This window comes from Eschscholzia californica, unplaced genomic scaffold, assembly GCF_041429995.1.
Source record: "Eschscholzia californica isolate CP2 unplaced genomic scaffold, dmEscCali1.0.p SCAF_3, whole genome shotgun sequence".
Classification (NCBI taxonomy): domain Eukaryota; kingdom Viridiplantae; phylum Streptophyta; class Magnoliopsida; order Ranunculales; family Papaveraceae; genus Eschscholzia; species Eschscholzia californica.
The window spans coordinates 46,834,966-46,852,673 of record NW_028238420.1 but is presented as its reverse complement, the minus strand read 5'-3'; the positions used below and the strand labels follow the sequence as shown (position 1 = coordinate 46,852,673).

Genomic DNA, 17,708 nt, shown 5'->3' with positions numbered 1-17,708 from the left:
CCAGCTCCTACATGTTTGGCAAAATGGCAACCTCCTATGTCACCTTACTTGAAGTAAACACAACTCGAGCAAGAAACAACGAAGAAAGTGAGGCTATTGCTATACTTCATGGGCTCACTTGGGCAGAAGAATGTTAGGAAAAATAACCTAATTAACTTGTTCAGGAATATGAAGATAAACAATGCGAAAGTAAAAGTAGAGACACCAAGATTATTTAACGTGGCAAAAAACCCCTCCAAACTAGATGGTAAAAAATCACGGGACCTAGTCCAGAAATCTTCCACTATGATTAAATAATGGATTACACAACTCTTCACCAAACCTATGGTGGATAAACTGAACAAAGAAATAAAATCTCTTACTCCTTAGGATTTGAACAAATCCTAGATTACTAAAGGTTGAAGAAGATAACCACAAACTAAATTGCTTCACAAGATTAATAATCTTCTTTTCTTCAAACCAATATTATGCTCTTTCAATCTCTCTTGAAAGAACCACTTCAGAAATCTCTCTTTCTCTGGCTTCTCTTTGTTCTGGAAGTTGTTGTGTCATCTCTCTTATCTCTCTCTAACCTGAGAAGATATATCTGAGAGGATTTGTCATCTCTCTTATCTCTCTCTAACCTGAGAAGATATATCTGAGAGGATTCTCTACTAACTCTCCCAACTGGGAGGATACTCTCTAACCTGAAAGTATGATACTCTCTAACCTGAAAGTATGAATAATTTATTCCCTTTCATTCCCTATTTATAATGATAAATAAGGAGGTATTATACTAGAAATAAGATTCCTTTTTAGGCTAGAAATAGAAACTTCTATTTCTCCCTAAATAAGGAATAAGGGAAATCCTATTCAAACCAGGAATCCTTTTTATATAAGGAGTGACCCCAACAAAGAACATAATCACAAGACAATCATTGTGGAAAGCGTCAACATAAATCTAATACAACACCTGAAAAAACCCGAAGCATAAGATTCAATGGTAATCGTTGATCCACATCCGAAAAATCAAAGAAATCAGAAATAAATTTGACAACATCAAATTCAACCACACAAAGCGTAATATCAATACTCAAGCAGACAAGTTAGCGAAATCGGTTCGAAAGAAGAATAGATCGCATACCTGGAAAAATAATACTTACTTCTTGGTTAATATGTATTGTAATAATACTCTTGTGAATTAATAATATTTTACATTTCAACAAACAAAAACCTACTTAAGGTGCGCGACTGGGTAATCTTCTACCGTTTGCCTGGGAAAATTTGCCAAACCAAATACAATTGACAAGAAAGCAGTACATTTTTAGTTGGTTCCATATACTTATGACTTATCCAATATACTCAAAATAGTAGTAGGTTTTGAATTAGTTAGTAGGTTCTCATTTGGAGTGGTTCAATAATTAAACCAAAACCAACTTATCAATTGCAACTACCATGACCAAAACCACAAAAACTTGGGTCAGTATCTGTACCGGCCCTGCTCAAAGCACGTTATGGAACAAATTTTAGAGCGGGGACTTTACCAGGTGCTTCCGAAAAGAGAAGATAACAGTGGTGGTGAAGGGGGTGAAATTTTGATGAATCTTTTCATTAAGTTAACAATGGTTCCTTCAACAACAAAAAAAAAAAAAAAGTTAACAATGGTAGTCTGTCGATGCTCCTTTTTTAACGGGACCCGTTTTCGACATGGAAAGGGGTGTTGGGAGAGTGCTCAGGCAATATTCATTGGTTACAATCAAACTAATCACTCGCCAGGAGCCATCTGGTCAAATGCCGATAGGAGCACCGAGCATCCTATATACATATCAAGTTTTAGATACTATCTTTTGACTGAGATTAATCCTAATTAAAATTTTTTTTCTCATAATTATACAATGCTTCAACAGATACTGATGATAAAAACTAGAAAGATATTTTTTCTAAAGGACTAGAAAGATATATACTAATTTGTTATGATGGGTATGTGAATTTGTTCAGGTTATTGTCGCTTTAACCATAAACTTATAGTTATCACTAAATATCATTTAAATGATTTTTTTAGTATTCATTTAAATGATTGGTGTTTGTAGATTGCAATTGAATTATTTAAATAGGTCATCAAAATGTTTTCAATTACATTTAAATTTAAACATTGAAATTAAGATTCAAACAATTTTTTCCCATTAAATTATTTTCGAATATATAGTGTTATACTTATACTGTGATATTACACATTACGTTTCTGTCTCTCTCCACGTATAATTTTCTGAGCCACCCTAAATTTAAAATGTAATCGTGATGTATCAATAACTTTTTTGTTTCAAATTAAAAACATCAAACTACAAAATTAACAAAATCTTTTGTATCAAATTATTGTGAAATAAGATCATACTATAATACTGGTCATTTATTTTATTTTTTTCGATTTGAGTTCCAACAAGATCAAACACAAACATATGGATTATGGAGAGGTTAATATAATACGGGTTGTATTTTAGCGGGTACGGGTCATACCGAGCAACTATGTACGGAAATAAACTAATTAATGTTAGATTACTTAACAAGAAAAACTAATTAATGTTGATTAACGAGTGAGTTTCGAATATGAAGCAAAGGTAAAGAGGTTGAGTTTTAGAGAGAGAAAGTTGAAACCGAAGAGAAGATAGAGAGAGAGAGAAAGAAACAGAGAGAGGTTTTACAGGGAAGAAGGGGTTATCTTCTTCCTCAAACGAACGGGTCCGTTTTTTAACGCGTTCGGGTTGAGGGAAGGTTTATTCGGGTTTGGTTCAGTTGGTGAAAACCACAATCACCTTCCAACTCTTGATATCCGGCCACCTCTCACCGCCGCCGATATTAAAAACCCTTCTTCCTCAACCTAATTTACAGAGAATATATACAAACCCTAGTTTACTACATTACATTTTTTATTGATTAGATACCAAATTAGATTACTTAATAGGTAATACTTTCTATAGAAAGATACAGAAATATAAATTTAGGGGCTAGGGCAAAGAGGAGAGGGGGATAAAAAATATTGATCCTAGGGCATTTCATTTGAAGGGTCTATCAAGCGTTTTATTGACAAGAAGCAATTGGGGAGGATTAAATCCAGAAGAAGCCAATCAATTACAAATTCCGATCTGATAAAGTCCTTAAAAAATGGTATTATTTTCTTTTCATGATTTGGGTTCTTCTTAATGTATTATATTTGATTAGGGTTTGATTTGTTTTTGAAAAGAAATGATATTTTTATGGTTTTGTAATGCTTATCTGTGGATCTGTGTTTAAAACGAAATGGAAATGTTATATTTTTTTCCCCGAGGAGCTCAGAGTTGTAGCAGAAAGTTATAAAGTTGATATCTTTTTATAGTTTTAGGTCTTAGAATATGATATTGATATGCATTCAGCTGCTCCTGTTTAAAGATGAAATTTTGGTTCAGCTGTTGTATAGTTGTGGAGTTGCCAAAGCCATAAATTTTCCATGGATTATTTAAATTTGGCTTCATTTTACAAACTTACATATCTATGGCTACCCATTGCTTGGTCTGCCACACTGATTACTTAGTTGAATTCGTTTTTTCTTTTTTGTTTCGACTCCATCGTCATTTCTTGTACGAGATTGGGTAGAAGTCGTTCCTTAATTTTTCTTATCTAGGTTATGTGTATTCTATGTACCCAATGGGTACTTACCGTAGTTCTCTGTTCTTCATTGGCTGGACGGTCGGCGTGGTTACTTCTATTTCATTTGTATGCTTCAGTGTTGTGCAAGATGGAAATCTTTTGTCTATATAAATAATTTGTAACCAGTTAATCGCCTATCGGTTTCTTCCCAGGCTGCTCCCGTCAATATATTGGTAGGGTCTCAAGTTTGGGCGGAAGATCCCGATGAGGCCTGGATAGATGGAGAAGTCATGGAGGTTAACGGTGAAGAAGTAAGGATCAACTGCACATCTGGGAAAACAGTAAGTGCTTTTTGTAATTATAGACATCAAAGTCTTTTCATTCTTTTCTTCTTTGCAAGCTTGAACTTATCAATGTTCCCATTTTATATTTGTTTCTAATGAACTAGAGATTCTCTTGAGTGACGTTGGCTATTAGTGTTTTTTTTTCTTCTGATTTTCTTTTCACGACTACATGTTGTTTCTATGTATTTCCCTCTGTACTCTATCTGGATAAAGAATGAGTAATGCATATTTTCTGCCTTTTTCTTTCTTTGGGTATCCTGGTCCGAGCGTTTGTTAGCTATATTACTGTTGTTCACATTTTCCTTTCGCTGTCTTTGTTATTGTATTTGCGACCAATATCCTGGTTTCTTATTTGTTCTATTCAGATAATGCCATCTTTTTCCACTTCACAATGTAGCAAGTTTTTACGTCCATATAAAAATTCAGTTGGAAGATAGTTGCTGGTCCCTGTTTCACTTGAAATGACTGGTATAACACTTCTTGATAAATGTGGTCTTATTTTCATGATAGGTTGTTACAAGCGTTTCCAGTGTCTATCCAAAAGATGCCGATGCTCCCTCTTGTGGTGTGGATGACATGACAAAGTTGGCATATTTGCACGAGCCCGGTGTTTTGCAGAACATAAGATCTAGATATGATATCAACGAAATTTATGTAAGTATTGAATCTAGGGCTGTTTTGAGTACCTTTCACTTCAGTTGCCCACCAGATGTGGTGTTCACATTTTAATCTGGAGAGAATTATACGCATATACCTCACTATCTGTCTACTGAACTAATTGAACTTTAGTTTTTAGTGGAGTAGATTTATTTATCTGGATTAATTTATGTTGTTTTACGATTTGCAATCAACTTCATATAAAGAATCCAATGTACCTATTTATCCATGGTAAAAGAGTATCCGACTCACCCCGTGGTTCCTCCAGACTTATACAGGTAGTATATTGATTGCTGTGAACCCTTTTAGAAGGCTACCTCATCTATATGATAACCACATGATGGGACAATATAAAGGGGCGGCCTTTGGTGAGCTGAGTCCGCATCCTTTTGCTGTTGCTGATGCTGCATACAGGTAGAACTCTTCTAATATTCTTCCTCTCAGATGAACTGTTCATATGCACCATATTAATAGTGCATGCAAACACTATTCTGCTTGCCTAATAAATTTATGTACATCCCATGTTGACCCAATTAGACTATGTGAGTAGCTAGATAGGTATATCTGTGAGTGATTAATACATTACTACTGTGGTCACAGACTAATGATCAATGAGGGGATAAGTCAATCAATTCTGGTAAGTGGAGAGAGTGGAGCAGGTAAAACAGAAAGTACAAAAATGCTTATGCGTTATCTTGCTTACATGGGTGGAAGAGCCGCTGTTGAAGGGCAGCGTACAGTGGAGCAGCAAGTACTAGAGGTAGGGATGTTTAGCTTTGTTATGCCTGTTGAAGTAAATACTTCTTTTTGGAACTTCTAATGAATGAATTAAAGGAACTGTATAGTCTCAGATATTCAAATACTACAGGGATAACTGTTAGTTCTATTCTGCCTGCGGATGTGGATTGTAACTTGGTGTACATTATTCAAAAGAAATCTTATATTTGGCTGGTTATAATTGGATTGGATCCTTCCATATCAATAATTCAATAGTATTATTTCTATTAACACGGTTGCTTCTCAAATTTTGTCATTCTCGTATCACTTTTTTGCAGTCAAATCCCGTTCTCGAGGCATTTGGTAATGCAAAAACTGTCCGGAACAATAACTCAAGGTGCAAAAGCTACAAACAGAAGCGTTTTCTACTATTTTTGGACTTTATTTGCTTTTGTTTGTACTTTGTAAATATCAATTATCTCTCGCCTGTCTTGACTCTGTCCATATCTTTTGCAGTCGCTTTGGCAAGTTTGTTGAACTGCAATTTGATGATAGGGGGAGAATATCAGGAGCTGCCATCAGAACTTATTTATTAGAAAGATCTCGTGTTTGTCAAGTGTCCGATCCTGAGAGAAATTACCATTGCTTTTACATGCTTTGCTCCGCACCACCAGAGGTAACTCGTTTTCCTTTTTGTCTTTTATGATTGTGCTTTATGAAGACATTGGAAGATATGCATCTCATACTAAATACATTAGATATATAGATATATATATATATATATATATATATATATATATAAAATAAAACTGTCGTATTTATGAATACAATGTAGCACTTTCCTTGTTATTAAGGTCAGTGTTTGACCGTGTTTATATGGTAATAAAATATGGTTGCACACCTAAGATATGTGCATGATTGACTAGCTGAGGTATTACTTCAACCTGATATCAGAACATTATCACAGAAAACTATGTATTTATTGGAATGTGCTAAACGACTTTAAGTATGCGATGGAGAGACCGTTCATTTTCTTTTGGATATTGAATTTTTTTTTGGTAATATGGGCAACTTTTTGTCGTGTTTCGTTAGATTTTAAAGAGAACACCGTTATATATCCTCAAACCGTGTTACTATTTTGACATCGTGATTCTGTTTAGATGTATGACCTATATTCACTAACTAATACTCTTGAATTGTTCTGGTTTATGCATGTCTGCCATGAGTGCTATATGTAGTTCTATTTAAACGACAATCAAATAATTTTACATGATTCATGTTGCTGGCTCAAGTAGTTGGATGTTGCAACTTTAGTGAAATATGTAAAGTTTCTTTGAAGGAAGGATCTGACTTGCTTCACCCTTTCTGTGTGTCCTCTTTTTCTCGTTATATTAGGATGTGGAGAAGTACAAATTGGGAAATCCGAGAACTTTTCATTACCTGAACCAATCAAATTGCTACGAATTGGATGGAATAGATGATCCGAAGGAGTACCTTGCCACCAGAAAGGCAATGAGTGTTGTTGGAATCAGTGAGGAAGAGCAGGTTGTGCTACGAAGAGTTTATTTTCGTAACTAAATTATTTTCTACCGGGCTTCAAGATTTTGCGTTAAACTGTATTTTCTATCTTTTCCTGAGTTTCCAGGATGCAATTTTTAGAGTTGTGGCTGCAATTCTCCATCTAGGCAATGTCGAATTTGCGAAAGGGGAGGAAATGGATTCCTCTGAGCCTAAAGATGAGAAATCTCGGTTTCATCTAAGAACTGCTGCTGACCTTTTCAAGTAAGATTTACTTCATAGTTGCTTATGTACAGTTTCGTAGTTTCACTTTTATAATGTAATCAATATATAATGTATTGCATGGATCGAAATCTCTGAATGCACAAGTAGCAAATCTTAATTGGGTGCAAGTTCTGTGCAGGTGTGATGTGGAGGCTCTTGAGGATTCACTATGCAAGCGTGTGATTGTAACTCGTGATGAGACCATAACAAAATGGCTTGATCCGGAGTCTGCTTTTGTTAGTAGAGATGCTTTAGCAAAAATTGTGTACTCAAGGTTATTTGATTGGTAAGTTGTGTTATTGTGCGACAAACTTTTAAGAAAGAAAATATGTGACTTAAAGAAAATATGTGACTTTTTTTTTGAAAATTTGAATGAATATATTGATTGAGAGAAACTGTGTGAATTTGAGTGATAATTCTTTCCTAGAATCATGTTTTAAGCAACGATCTCTCGCAGGCTTGTGACTAAGATCAATAGTTCAATTGGTCAAGATCCTGATTCGAAGCTCCTTATTGGTGTGCTGGATATCTATGGATTTGAGAGTTTCAAGACAAACAGGTGCTTAACCGGTACGCTTTCCGTTTTCATCATTTACAGAGGTTAATTCCTTGCAGTAAACTGCATGAAAACCCTGTTTTGTGATGGAAGGGCATATATGTACTTAGGCTGTTGAAGTCACATGCCTACTTGTCATGGGGATGAGCCTCTGAAACTATTAACGTTTGATTTTGGTTCTCTACATTGACTTTTTGGATGCAGTTTTGAGCAATTCTGCATCAACTTGACAAATGAGAAACTACAACAACATTTCAATCAGGTGCATGTCATCTTCTTGGAGTTTGTTAATATAAGATGACCTAATTTACATAATTTTTTATATGTAAAATGTTTTATTGTATAGCATGTCTTCAAAATGGAGCAAGAAGAATATACAAGAGAAGAAATTGATTGGAGTTACATAGAGTTCATTGACAATCAAGATGTATTAGATCTCATTGAAAAGGTTCATATGCTTCTCCTTTTTTGAACTTCATAAACTTTGTTGTATGTTTCTTTTGTTTCTTACTTCTAATTTGTGGTGAAAGAGTCACTTGTACATCTTGTAAGTAGGGAGGAAATCTAGATATCCTCCCTTCTCGAAACAAAAGTTTTCCACCTTTAGGTTATTTCTTTAACATAGAGACATTAGCTCATTATTTATTAAGTTATTCGATAATTTGAACTTTATTTGGTTGTCTTTCCATGACAATACCTGTTAGTGATTTGGTATCAACTTGTTTTTATGTCTATTGATTCATTAAAGTATTGTCATTCTGATAAATCATTTTGTGGCCTTCAGAAACCTGGTGGTGTCATTGCTCTTCTAGACGAGGCTTGGTATGTATGGATGCAACCTTATAAGAGTTAATGTTAATGGTGATCTGCAATTTGTCCGCCGTAATTTCTAGTTCGAGTTTTGACTTTTGATTGTATGCGATGTTAAAAAATGAAGTCTTATTTAATTTTTCTATTATTGTAGTATGTTTCCAAGATCAACGCACGAAACATTTGCTCAAAAGCTATACCAGACGTTTAAAACTCACAAACGGTTCAGCAAGCCAAAACTGTCTCCAACTGACTTCACCATTTCTCACTACGCAGGAGATGTAAGTATCACTACATGTCGGTTGTAATTTGTATAGTTACACGGCAGTAGTTTATTTCCGTTGTCACTGGTGCCAATGCCTTTCAGTATCCTAAAAGTTCCCTCCTCTTACAACATTTCAGGTTACATATCAAACACAGTTGTTCTTGGACAAGAACAAAGATTATGTTGTCGCTGAGCATCAAGCACTTTTGTCTGCTTCAGAATGCACTTTCGTGTCTAGTTTGTTTCCCCCGCAATCCGATGAATCATCAAAATCAAAATTCTCATCAATTGGATCGCGATTTAAAGTATGCAGTTGTTTGCGTGTTGATTTTCTTGATTTGATTTTTAGACGACTTCTCTCCTTTCACTGGTCTGAGATATGAACCCTTTCTCATGTTTCAATTCAGCAACAATTGCAATCCTTGCTTGAGACATTAAGCTCTACTGAGCCGCACTACATTCGCTGTGTAAAGCCAAATAACCTTCTTAAGCCAGCAATATTTGAGAACAGCAATGTTCTTCAACAGCTTCGTTGCGGGGTAAGAAGTTTCTTTTTCACTCTTTCAGTAGCCTTGTCACTAATTTACAGTGTTTTTTTCTTTGGAAATTTGAATGAACGTATTGAGAGGACGGTAATATACAAAAAGGGAACAATTTCAGAGAATAAACTGAAGTACTTAACTTTGACTTCGGTATTAAGGACTGTCAGGAAGGAACGTATTTTCTGTGTTCTTATTGATCTTAGCTGGCTATTAGTTGCACTAATTATCCTTCTAAATCAGGGAGTTATGGAGGCAATTAGGATAAGTTGTGCGGGGTATCCTACAAGAAGAACATTTTCTGAATTTATTGACCGTTTTGCCATCCTTGCACCTGAAGTTCTGGATGGGAGGTACAATGTTATTCTCTTCCATAACATATGGAATGCCATCTTTTGGTTTTCTATTTCGTTTTCTCAAGGCGTTGACTAGTTTGGTCTTTTGTAGCTGTGACGAGGTAAAGGCTTCCAGGAGGCTTCTAGAAAAGTCGCAGCTTAATGGCTATCAGGTATAACTCAATAAGATATTGAGATGTTGGTTCTCAGACTACGTATGTGTCTATTTGTAGCCTGGTGCATACTGTTTCGCGATTCACTCATCCTTAATGCTTATGTAACCTGTACAAGCTTTATAACAGCTTTTAATGGTTCCAATTGAAATTTCACAGATAGGTAAGACGAAAGTTTTCCTTAGGGCCGGTCAGATGGCAGAACTCGACTCTAAGAGGACTGAGGTGCTAGGAAGATCTGCTAGTATTATTCAAAGAAAAGTTCGTTCTTACCTGGCTCGTAGGACCTTTGTCTCTCTAAAGCAATCCGCTATTCAAATTCAAGCTGTGTGTAGAGGTAAATATTGCTACTATAACTTGCCGAGGAAATAGAAACTACTAGTATGATATAATGTTTCAACGAGTCTTTTCTGTTATTATTTATGTTGTACTCCCAACTTAGCTCGATGCTCAGTTCTGTATAATAGTAATGACTAATGACTATATTCTAGCTAGTTATGAGGTTTCTTGTTCTTATTACAGGACAAATTGCTCGGCAAGTTTACGAAAGCATGAGAAGACTAGCTGCCTGTTTGAAGATCCAGAGGAATCTCCGCATGCATCTTTCAAGGAGAGCTTATAGGAAATTGCACTTTTCAGCTGTTTCTATTCAAACAGGTATCCGAGGTATGACTGCTCGCAGTGAACTTCGTCTCAGACGGCAGAGAAAAGCAGCAATTATTATTCAGGTAATTTTTATATCAAACACATGGTTGTTGTGGCGGCTGTTCAGAAGTATCTGCAGCTTTGATCTAGTTATATTTTTATGTTTGGTCATTGTTGCTGAGACTGAATAATTTTGTTGCTTACTCCAGAGTCAATGCCGCAAATACTTAGCCCGCTTACATTATAAGAGGATGAAGAAGGCAGCAATTACCACACAGTGTGCCTGGAGAGGAAAAGTTGCCCGGAAGGAACTGAGAAAACTTAAAATGGTAATATTTCTATGCATTTTGATTATTTTTTTGTTCGTACTTTCTACGCTATTAGGATGAGAACTAGTTGAGAGTTGACTGAATAATGATTGGTCTTTTGTGATAGGTCGAACTGTGGTTGCTAGTGCATTTTTCCCTAATAGAAAAATAGTAAGGCTTGACCTCGAGATAGTTGACAAACTCCTGCAACGGGCAGTAGTAACTAGTTAACTTGCTAGTTTTAGTCAGTTTAACCTATTTCTTCCTGGACATCAGCGAAGTTTTGCCTAGTGTCCTTATGTACTATGCTTAGGTGCGAACATGTACTATTTTTACATGATAAATGCGAAGTTATAAAAGGATGCATTCGTCGGGGTGGTGGGATTTTATGCTTTTAATTTGTGGTGGCACTTCAAAACTGATTATTTTATCTATATTTAGGCTGCAAAAGAAACTGGTGCGCTCCAGGAAGCAAAAAATAAGCTGGAAAAGCAAGTTGAAGAACTTACATGGCGATTACAGCTGGAGAAAAGGATGAGGGTAATAATTTTTATGATCGGCTTTCTTTTATCAGCAGGTCTTAGAGAGCAGTACCCTAACTTATAAAATACAAAAATGGTGCATATTGTAACTTGCCACAAACCAAATACATTAAGTTGAGCATTAACATCTTTAATTCAATTCCTTTGCCGTTTCCTCCATTCTAGAGTTATCTTAACGAGTTATTTTGAATCTTTGAGTTATCATTATCCTAATAGTCTAGGGTATACTCTATAGTGAGCTCTGAGGTCATTTAAATTGGTGGAAAGCGCAATATGCAATAGGCTCAGTGAATTCCATTTTTGGCTGAGTCTTTGATTTTAAAATCCATTTGCAGACCGTTAAATAGAGTTTATTTTCTTTCATGGTCACTTTTAATTTCTCGAGTGTTTTTTTTTTCTGAAAATGAGGGATATACTGGTGAATGAGTCGACACAACTCCACCTTGTAATGCCATATATTCTTGTCATATTATATGATATTGTTACTTATCTCTCCACTGCTTTGAGATCAAGTAGGATTGAAAAATATGGGTTTACAACCCAAGCTGCATAGGGTGGGGGAGGGGATAGATCTGTGTAAATATGAGTCTGGTACTCTGGTTATTTTTAGACTTGTATTCCTGTTTACAATGTCCCTCGTGTTTCTAACAGTTGTGCTTTCAGAACTAGTATTTGTTAATAATTACATCCTTCTCTTTGTTGTATGTTGCTTTCAACATTGTAGGCTGACTTAGAAGAAGCCAAGACACAAGAAAATACAAAGCTACAGTGCGCTTTGAAAGAAATGCAAGTTGAATTCAAAGAAACTAAAGAAAACTTGATGAAGGAACTCGAGGCTGCTAAAGTGGCAGCACAGCAAGTACCTGTTGTGCAAGAGATTCCTGTCATACAGGAGGTCTCTGTCATTGACCATGAAATGTTGAATAAGCTCACTGAAGAAAATGATAAACTAAAGGTAATTCTGTAACAGAATAATACCCAGATTTTCTTGCGGATGCTACCTTCTTCTGGTTGTCACAATTTCATTGTGGTGGGGGAGTGGGGTGAATAACAGCTACTTTTATTGTATGCCCATCTTACTTGCATCTGTTTGCAGGCTTTGGTAAGTTCATTAGAACAGAAAATTGACGACACAGAGCAAAAATACGAAGAAACAAACAAACTTTCTGAAGAAAGGTTGAAGCAGGCCTTGGATGCAGAAACAATGATAATTCAGTTGAAGACTGCTACCCAAAGGTGGGTTTAATGTCCAAACTACTTTTGTGCACTTAACTGAGCTCCAAGTCAGATATTGAAATTATTAGAGGCTGGTTTTGTTTACTTAAAGTTTATAAGATCCCGTGGTTAGCTTTGCTCTTTCAGGTCTATTAGTTGTTTTATTTATTGGTACATTTGAAGTAATATTGGTAATGTTGTAGTCTCCAAGAAAAGCTCTCCGACGTGGAATTTGAGAATCAAGTTCTCCGACAGCAATCTTTGTCCAATTCAACTCCTGTGAAGAAAATGTCAGAACATCTATCGACTCAGTCATCTAAGGTTCTTATTTTACCTGAAACCGCATTTTTTTAAAATCTAATTTATTATTTTGATGCGTGCTCAGCTGATAATAGTTTATTTATATGATTTCTACAGAATTTGGAGAATGGCCATCATGACTCTGACGAGTCAAAAAGAACTGTAATTCATAGCAATCACACTCAATTTATTAACTATTTATCTAGTTTAATTTTGTTTTCTTATTGAATGATATTCATTGCGTTTAATCACGAGAAATTCGTTTCTGTAGGAGCCGCTGAGTGCAACACCTTCTGGAAGGTTTGGAAGTGAGGCTGACCACAAGTTAAGGAGATCCCAAATTGAGAGACAGCATGTAAGAAGAAGTTGAGCTGAACTATTGAACATCAATACTATTACTTGGTTCCCGTTTTTTATGTGATAATTGCTTGATGCAGGAGAGTGTGGATGCTCTAATTAAATGCGTGGTGCAAAATATTGGTTTCAGCCAAGGAAAGCCAGTTGCAGCATTCACAATATACAAATGTCTTCTTCACTGGAAATCATTTGAAGCTGAAAGGACTAGTGTCTTTGATCGTCTCATTCAAATGATTGGTTCTGCAATTGAGGTAACTGGGCACTCGTAGTAAAATAATCAGTCTTTTGAGTTTCGACATAAGGAATTATATTAATTAGTTCCTTAGGAGAAGGATAGTCTCTTGAATTCGGATGTTTAAGATGGGCAAAATCATTGTTAACATTTCAAGGAATTTTCCTTTGAGTATTGTCTCTTGAATCATGTTAAAATTTATGTACATTATAGTTACCAAGGAAACTTTTTTCTATGACAGCACACTTATGTCTTAAACTTGAGTATGTGTTCTCTTAGCAGAATCAGGAAGACAACGATCACATGGCTTATTGGCTTTCGAACACCTCTACACTATTTTTCTTGCTACAGAAGAGTCTAAAGACCACAGGTTCAGTTGGTTCAGCCTCAATGAAGAAGCCACCCACCCCCACAACATCATTGTTTGGCAGAATGACCCAGGTAATCATATCGTTCTCTTCTTTGCTTGTTTATTTATTTTCAGCAGCCTTTTGTTAATTATTTTTCCTTTCGATTGATACTTTGTCGACCATATTAGGGATTCCGTTCATCTGCTTCTTCTGCCAACATCGTCGTTAATAGTTTGGATATTGTACGCCAAGTTGAAGCGAAATATCCAGCATTGCTTTTTAAACAGCAGCTTTCGGCATATGTTGAGAAGATATATGGGATCGTACGAGACAACTTGAAGAAGGAATTGACATCAATGCTCTCCTCGTGTATTCAGGTACAATGAAGTTGTATCTTCTATTTCTCGTTTTTAAAGTGGGTTTGAGAAAACTTTCGATGTGCTGGCCATGCATATTTATATCTATGGGATTGTCAGTGTACTAGTACAGTTCTCTCTCGAAGATTCTTTCTAACAAGTTATATGATTTCAAATGATGAGGTGGAAGTGAAGAATATACATGAAATGAACAGCTGTTCTGATTAAAAGAAGACAACTTTGTGATTTTTTTCTATTTTAAAGAATAGTTATCTAAATCGAGTTTTCTGAAATCTTAGGCACCAAGGACATTGAGAGGGATTGTATTGCGAGCATCTGGTCGGTCATTTGGTAACGCTGCTCCTCCAACTAGTCATTGGCAGAACATTATTAACAGCCTGAATACGCTCCTCACAACTTTGCAACAAAATTTTGTACGGGAGTTTTCTTCTCGTCCTCGGTAACTTTGATGAGGTTAGATCAGGCCTCTAGCTTATGGTTAGACTTATCTTGTTTTTTTTTTTTTCAGGTTCCTCCAGTTCTTGTTCAGAAGATCTTTACCCAAATTTTCTCATATATCAATGTTCAATTGTTTAACAGGTAAACCTGTTTGAATTTGTTTCGAGAGAGTTCCTTGTTTGGTTTCTCTATTTGCCTTAAAAAATTGCTGTTTGATGCTATTGCAGTCTTCTCCTCCGCCGAGAGTGTTGTACTTTCAGCAATGGAGAATATGTAAAAGCTGGGTTGGCTGAACTAGAATTATGGTGTGGTGCCAAAGCAAAAGAGGAGGTACTTCTCTTTCTAGTTCCTTATTAATTCATCAAAGCTATTTTATTCTGAATGGAGATTCCATTTCTTTTGTCTGAGACTCCTTGTGCTTGCAGTATGCTGGGTCTTCTTGGGATGAACTTAAGCACATAAGACAAGCTGTTGGATTCTTGGTAAGTTAGTCCCATTATTTTCAAAAGCAGTTTGACTTCATTCTTACCCAAAAAACGTGTGATTTTTTCTTGCTTTATATTGGCTGATATTGATATCTCAAGCAGTAATTTCAAGGTTTCCATGACTATGCGCCTTTAAATTTCTTAAATTGAAAACTTGTTCTTCTGGTAACATTGTGTATTTTGACTCGTGTTGGGTGGTTAATTGGTACGCAGGTTATACACCAAAAGTCGAGAATATCGTATGACGAAATCACGAATGACCTATGCCCTGTAACTTCTCTCTCTCTCTCTCTCTCTCTCTTATATATATATATATATATATATACATACACTGATATTAAGTTTGATATTCTCTTGTTTATTGACACTCTGGATTGGTCTGATTTGTTTTCAGATCTTGAGCGTCCAACAGCTATACAGAATATGTACGCTTTATTGGGATGACAACTACAACACTCGGAGTGTATCGCAAGAAGTGAGTTTTGGTCGCTCGTTTTCTCAGCCTCTCTCTTCATACTGGTACAAGTTCCCGTCTCATCCATTTTATTCTTCTTTAACAGGTCATTTCCAGCATGAGGGTACTAATGACTGAGGACTCCAACGATGCTGAAAGCAACTCTTTTCTATTAGATGACAATTCTAGGTAGGTAAAACGTTTTATTTCTTGCTCAGAATCTAATTAATTGAGTTGGTTCTTCATATTCGTAATGTTTCAGGCATTAGTTCAAAATGCGTATAGTGGTTTCTGTTTCAACTCGACTTCATTCCTATTCTTAAATTTTTAGTTCTCTATAGCCAAAAGTTGTACAAGTAATAGGAAAATGCGAGCTCGAAAATCTCTCTTTGTTGAACTAGGTCAGTGATGTCAGTTCAGTTCAGTTCAGTTCGGTTCCTAGGTGTAACTAGTTTCACTTGACACTGATTTTTGATACTGTTACTAATATATGAGGAACCAAAGGCAAGTCGTATCCTGTTTGGTTCGGTTTCTAGGTGTAACTGAAAATTTCCCATGTAGAAATCTCTCCTAACCCTCACAAGTGTTTTTTTATGCAGCATTCCATTCTCAGTCGACGACATGTCAAATTCATTGCAAGAGAAGGAGTTCACAGACGTTAAACCTGCACAAGAACTCCTCGAGAATATATACTTCCAATTTCTACATGAGTGAGACAATTGAAACCCAAAGCATTCTACTCAGAAAATCAACTTCCGACATTTCATACGGAGTTCAGGAACAAGTCCCAAATTTTTCGGGTCAATATCAGGTGATGTAAAGAAATCAACTCCCCGTTTTTTCTCTCCCAAATATATCTTCTCCGCATTCGTATCATCAATACATCCATGTCCATGGCTGTTAAATTTAGTTCTGTAAAAATTCTTAGAATGCTTAATCAGATAGTTAAAAGGAGGGCTGGGGTTGGAATCTGATTCCCTCCCATAGATTGCTTGGCTTCTTTTTTATTTTCTTCTCTTTATTTTTGGGGGGATATTCTTTGTAGAAGAGGGAGGAGGTTTATATAGGAGGAGGCAGTACAATATTTTGAAAATTTTAATGTTGTGGGTAAGAGGGAAGGAAGCTATTCCTTAAACCCTAAACCCTTTTTCCAAATTTTCAATATGATGTACAGCAAACACAATTATATGAACAAATATTTATTGGTAGGGGAATTCTTTCCTTCTTTTGATTTATGTACACACTCATATCCTTCAAGTTCTGATGTTATTTTCTTTTGATCCCATTTTGCATGTTCTTTTTTATTGGTCAAGTTGTTAATTCATAACGAAGATGATCCTGTATCAGATGGTGTGTCAACAACATTGTTCGCACTTAGTATCGTACACCTACCTAATTGACTCGACACTTCATTTGATGTTGTTTTTACTGTTGTTGAGATTAGGGAAACTACATTCATACATGATAGAGATCTTGCATCAAATGGTATGTTTAACACAATTGTTCGCGCTTAATGTCGTAGACCTAATTGACTAATTCCCATCTTTTTCGATGGGATTGCATGCATATAAATAAATCAACTACTATTTATCTATCTTGGAAATGAATAGAGAAATAAACTAATGCTATAATATCTCTACTCATATTAATTATGTGACAATGAGAACCTCATTATTGATCTTTGACACCCAAAACCTTCTTTTCTTATGCCTTAACCCATGAGGTCATCACATGGAGTATACTCTTTATTCCCCATGGACCAATCTCTCTATAGATTTCTGCTGTCGCATTCAGTAAAAGAAGAAGACTACACTTTCAAATTGGGACCGGAAAAATTAAACCATTGTAAACTTGGACCCCTACTGGACCATTTTCCCTTGTTCTACATTCTTCTTCAAAGCTGACAACTTTCCTTGCCCGACTAACATTTCCCACCTTACCTCAATAATGAACTGAAATGCGTTTTTTTGTTTATAAACAGTTAGATTTTAACTCTCGTCTACAAAATTGAAAGTCAAGTTATATATAAGTTATCGTTTAACTTAATTGGGTTTGACATCAAGTCAAACAAGTTTTTATTGGTTCTGTTTTAACCCGATTCTAGTTCTCTGACGAGTCCTTGACGGGCACGATAATTCTAGGGTGGGGTTACAAAATATGGTTTCTCATTTAAATCCTTGATTGGTTGACTCTATAGACTGGCCCAATTGAATGGATTTTAAGGCTC

The 17,708-nt window shown here is 35.8% G+C and overlaps 1 protein-coding gene across 2 annotated transcripts; it reads left to right on the top strand.

Moving 5' to 3' along the window:
- The first annotated feature begins 2,420 nt into the window (after nt 1–2,420).
- On the top strand, nt 2,421–16,738 carry LOC147550943 (myosin-6-like). Of its 2 annotated transcripts, none has more exons than XM_086671021.1 (39): nt 2,421–3,141; nt 3,813–3,941; nt 4,455–4,598; nt 4,870–5,015; nt 5,202–5,361; nt 5,657–5,715; nt 5,835–5,994; nt 6,714–6,863; nt 6,964–7,100; nt 7,240–7,386; nt 7,558–7,659; nt 7,861–7,918; nt 8,003–8,104; nt 8,441–8,478; nt 8,621–8,747; nt 8,869–9,036; nt 9,139–9,270; nt 9,514–9,623; nt 9,718–9,778; nt 9,938–10,115; nt 10,301–10,506; nt 10,633–10,752; nt 11,173–11,271; nt 11,998–12,228; nt 12,370–12,509; nt 12,692–12,809; nt 12,906–12,950; nt 13,060–13,143; nt 13,226–13,396; nt 13,660–13,818; nt 13,916–14,104; nt 14,383–14,517; nt 14,613–14,683; nt 14,770–14,872; nt 14,968–15,024; nt 15,241–15,297; nt 15,422–15,502; nt 15,588–15,670; nt 16,081–16,738. In XM_086671021.1, exons 1-39 carry the CDS (start codon nt 3,139–3,141, stop codon nt 16,193–16,195), a joined length of 4,575 nt encoding a protein of 1,524 aa, XP_086527147.1. In that variant the 5' UTR covers nt 2,421–3,138; the 3' UTR covers nt 16,196–16,738. The 2 variants fall into 2 exon arrangements, with proteins under 2 accessions (XP_086527147.1, XP_086527146.1); XM_086671020.1 differs by having other exon boundaries at nt 13,657–13,818.
- The last annotated feature ends 970 nt before the right edge of the window (nt 16,739–17,708 follow it).

Bases quoted from the DNA above. Each gene is read 5' to 3' on its own strand.
- LOC147550943 (XM_086671020.1), top strand. The intron at 7,101-7,239 runs GTAAGATTTACT...AGTTCTGTGCAG, and splicing joins ACTGCTGCTGACCTTTTCAA to GTGTGATGTGGAGGCTCTTG. The intron at 9,271-9,513 runs GTAAGAAGTTTC...CTTCTAAATCAG, and splicing joins TTCAACAGCTTCGTTGCGGG to GGAGTTATGGAGGCAATTAG.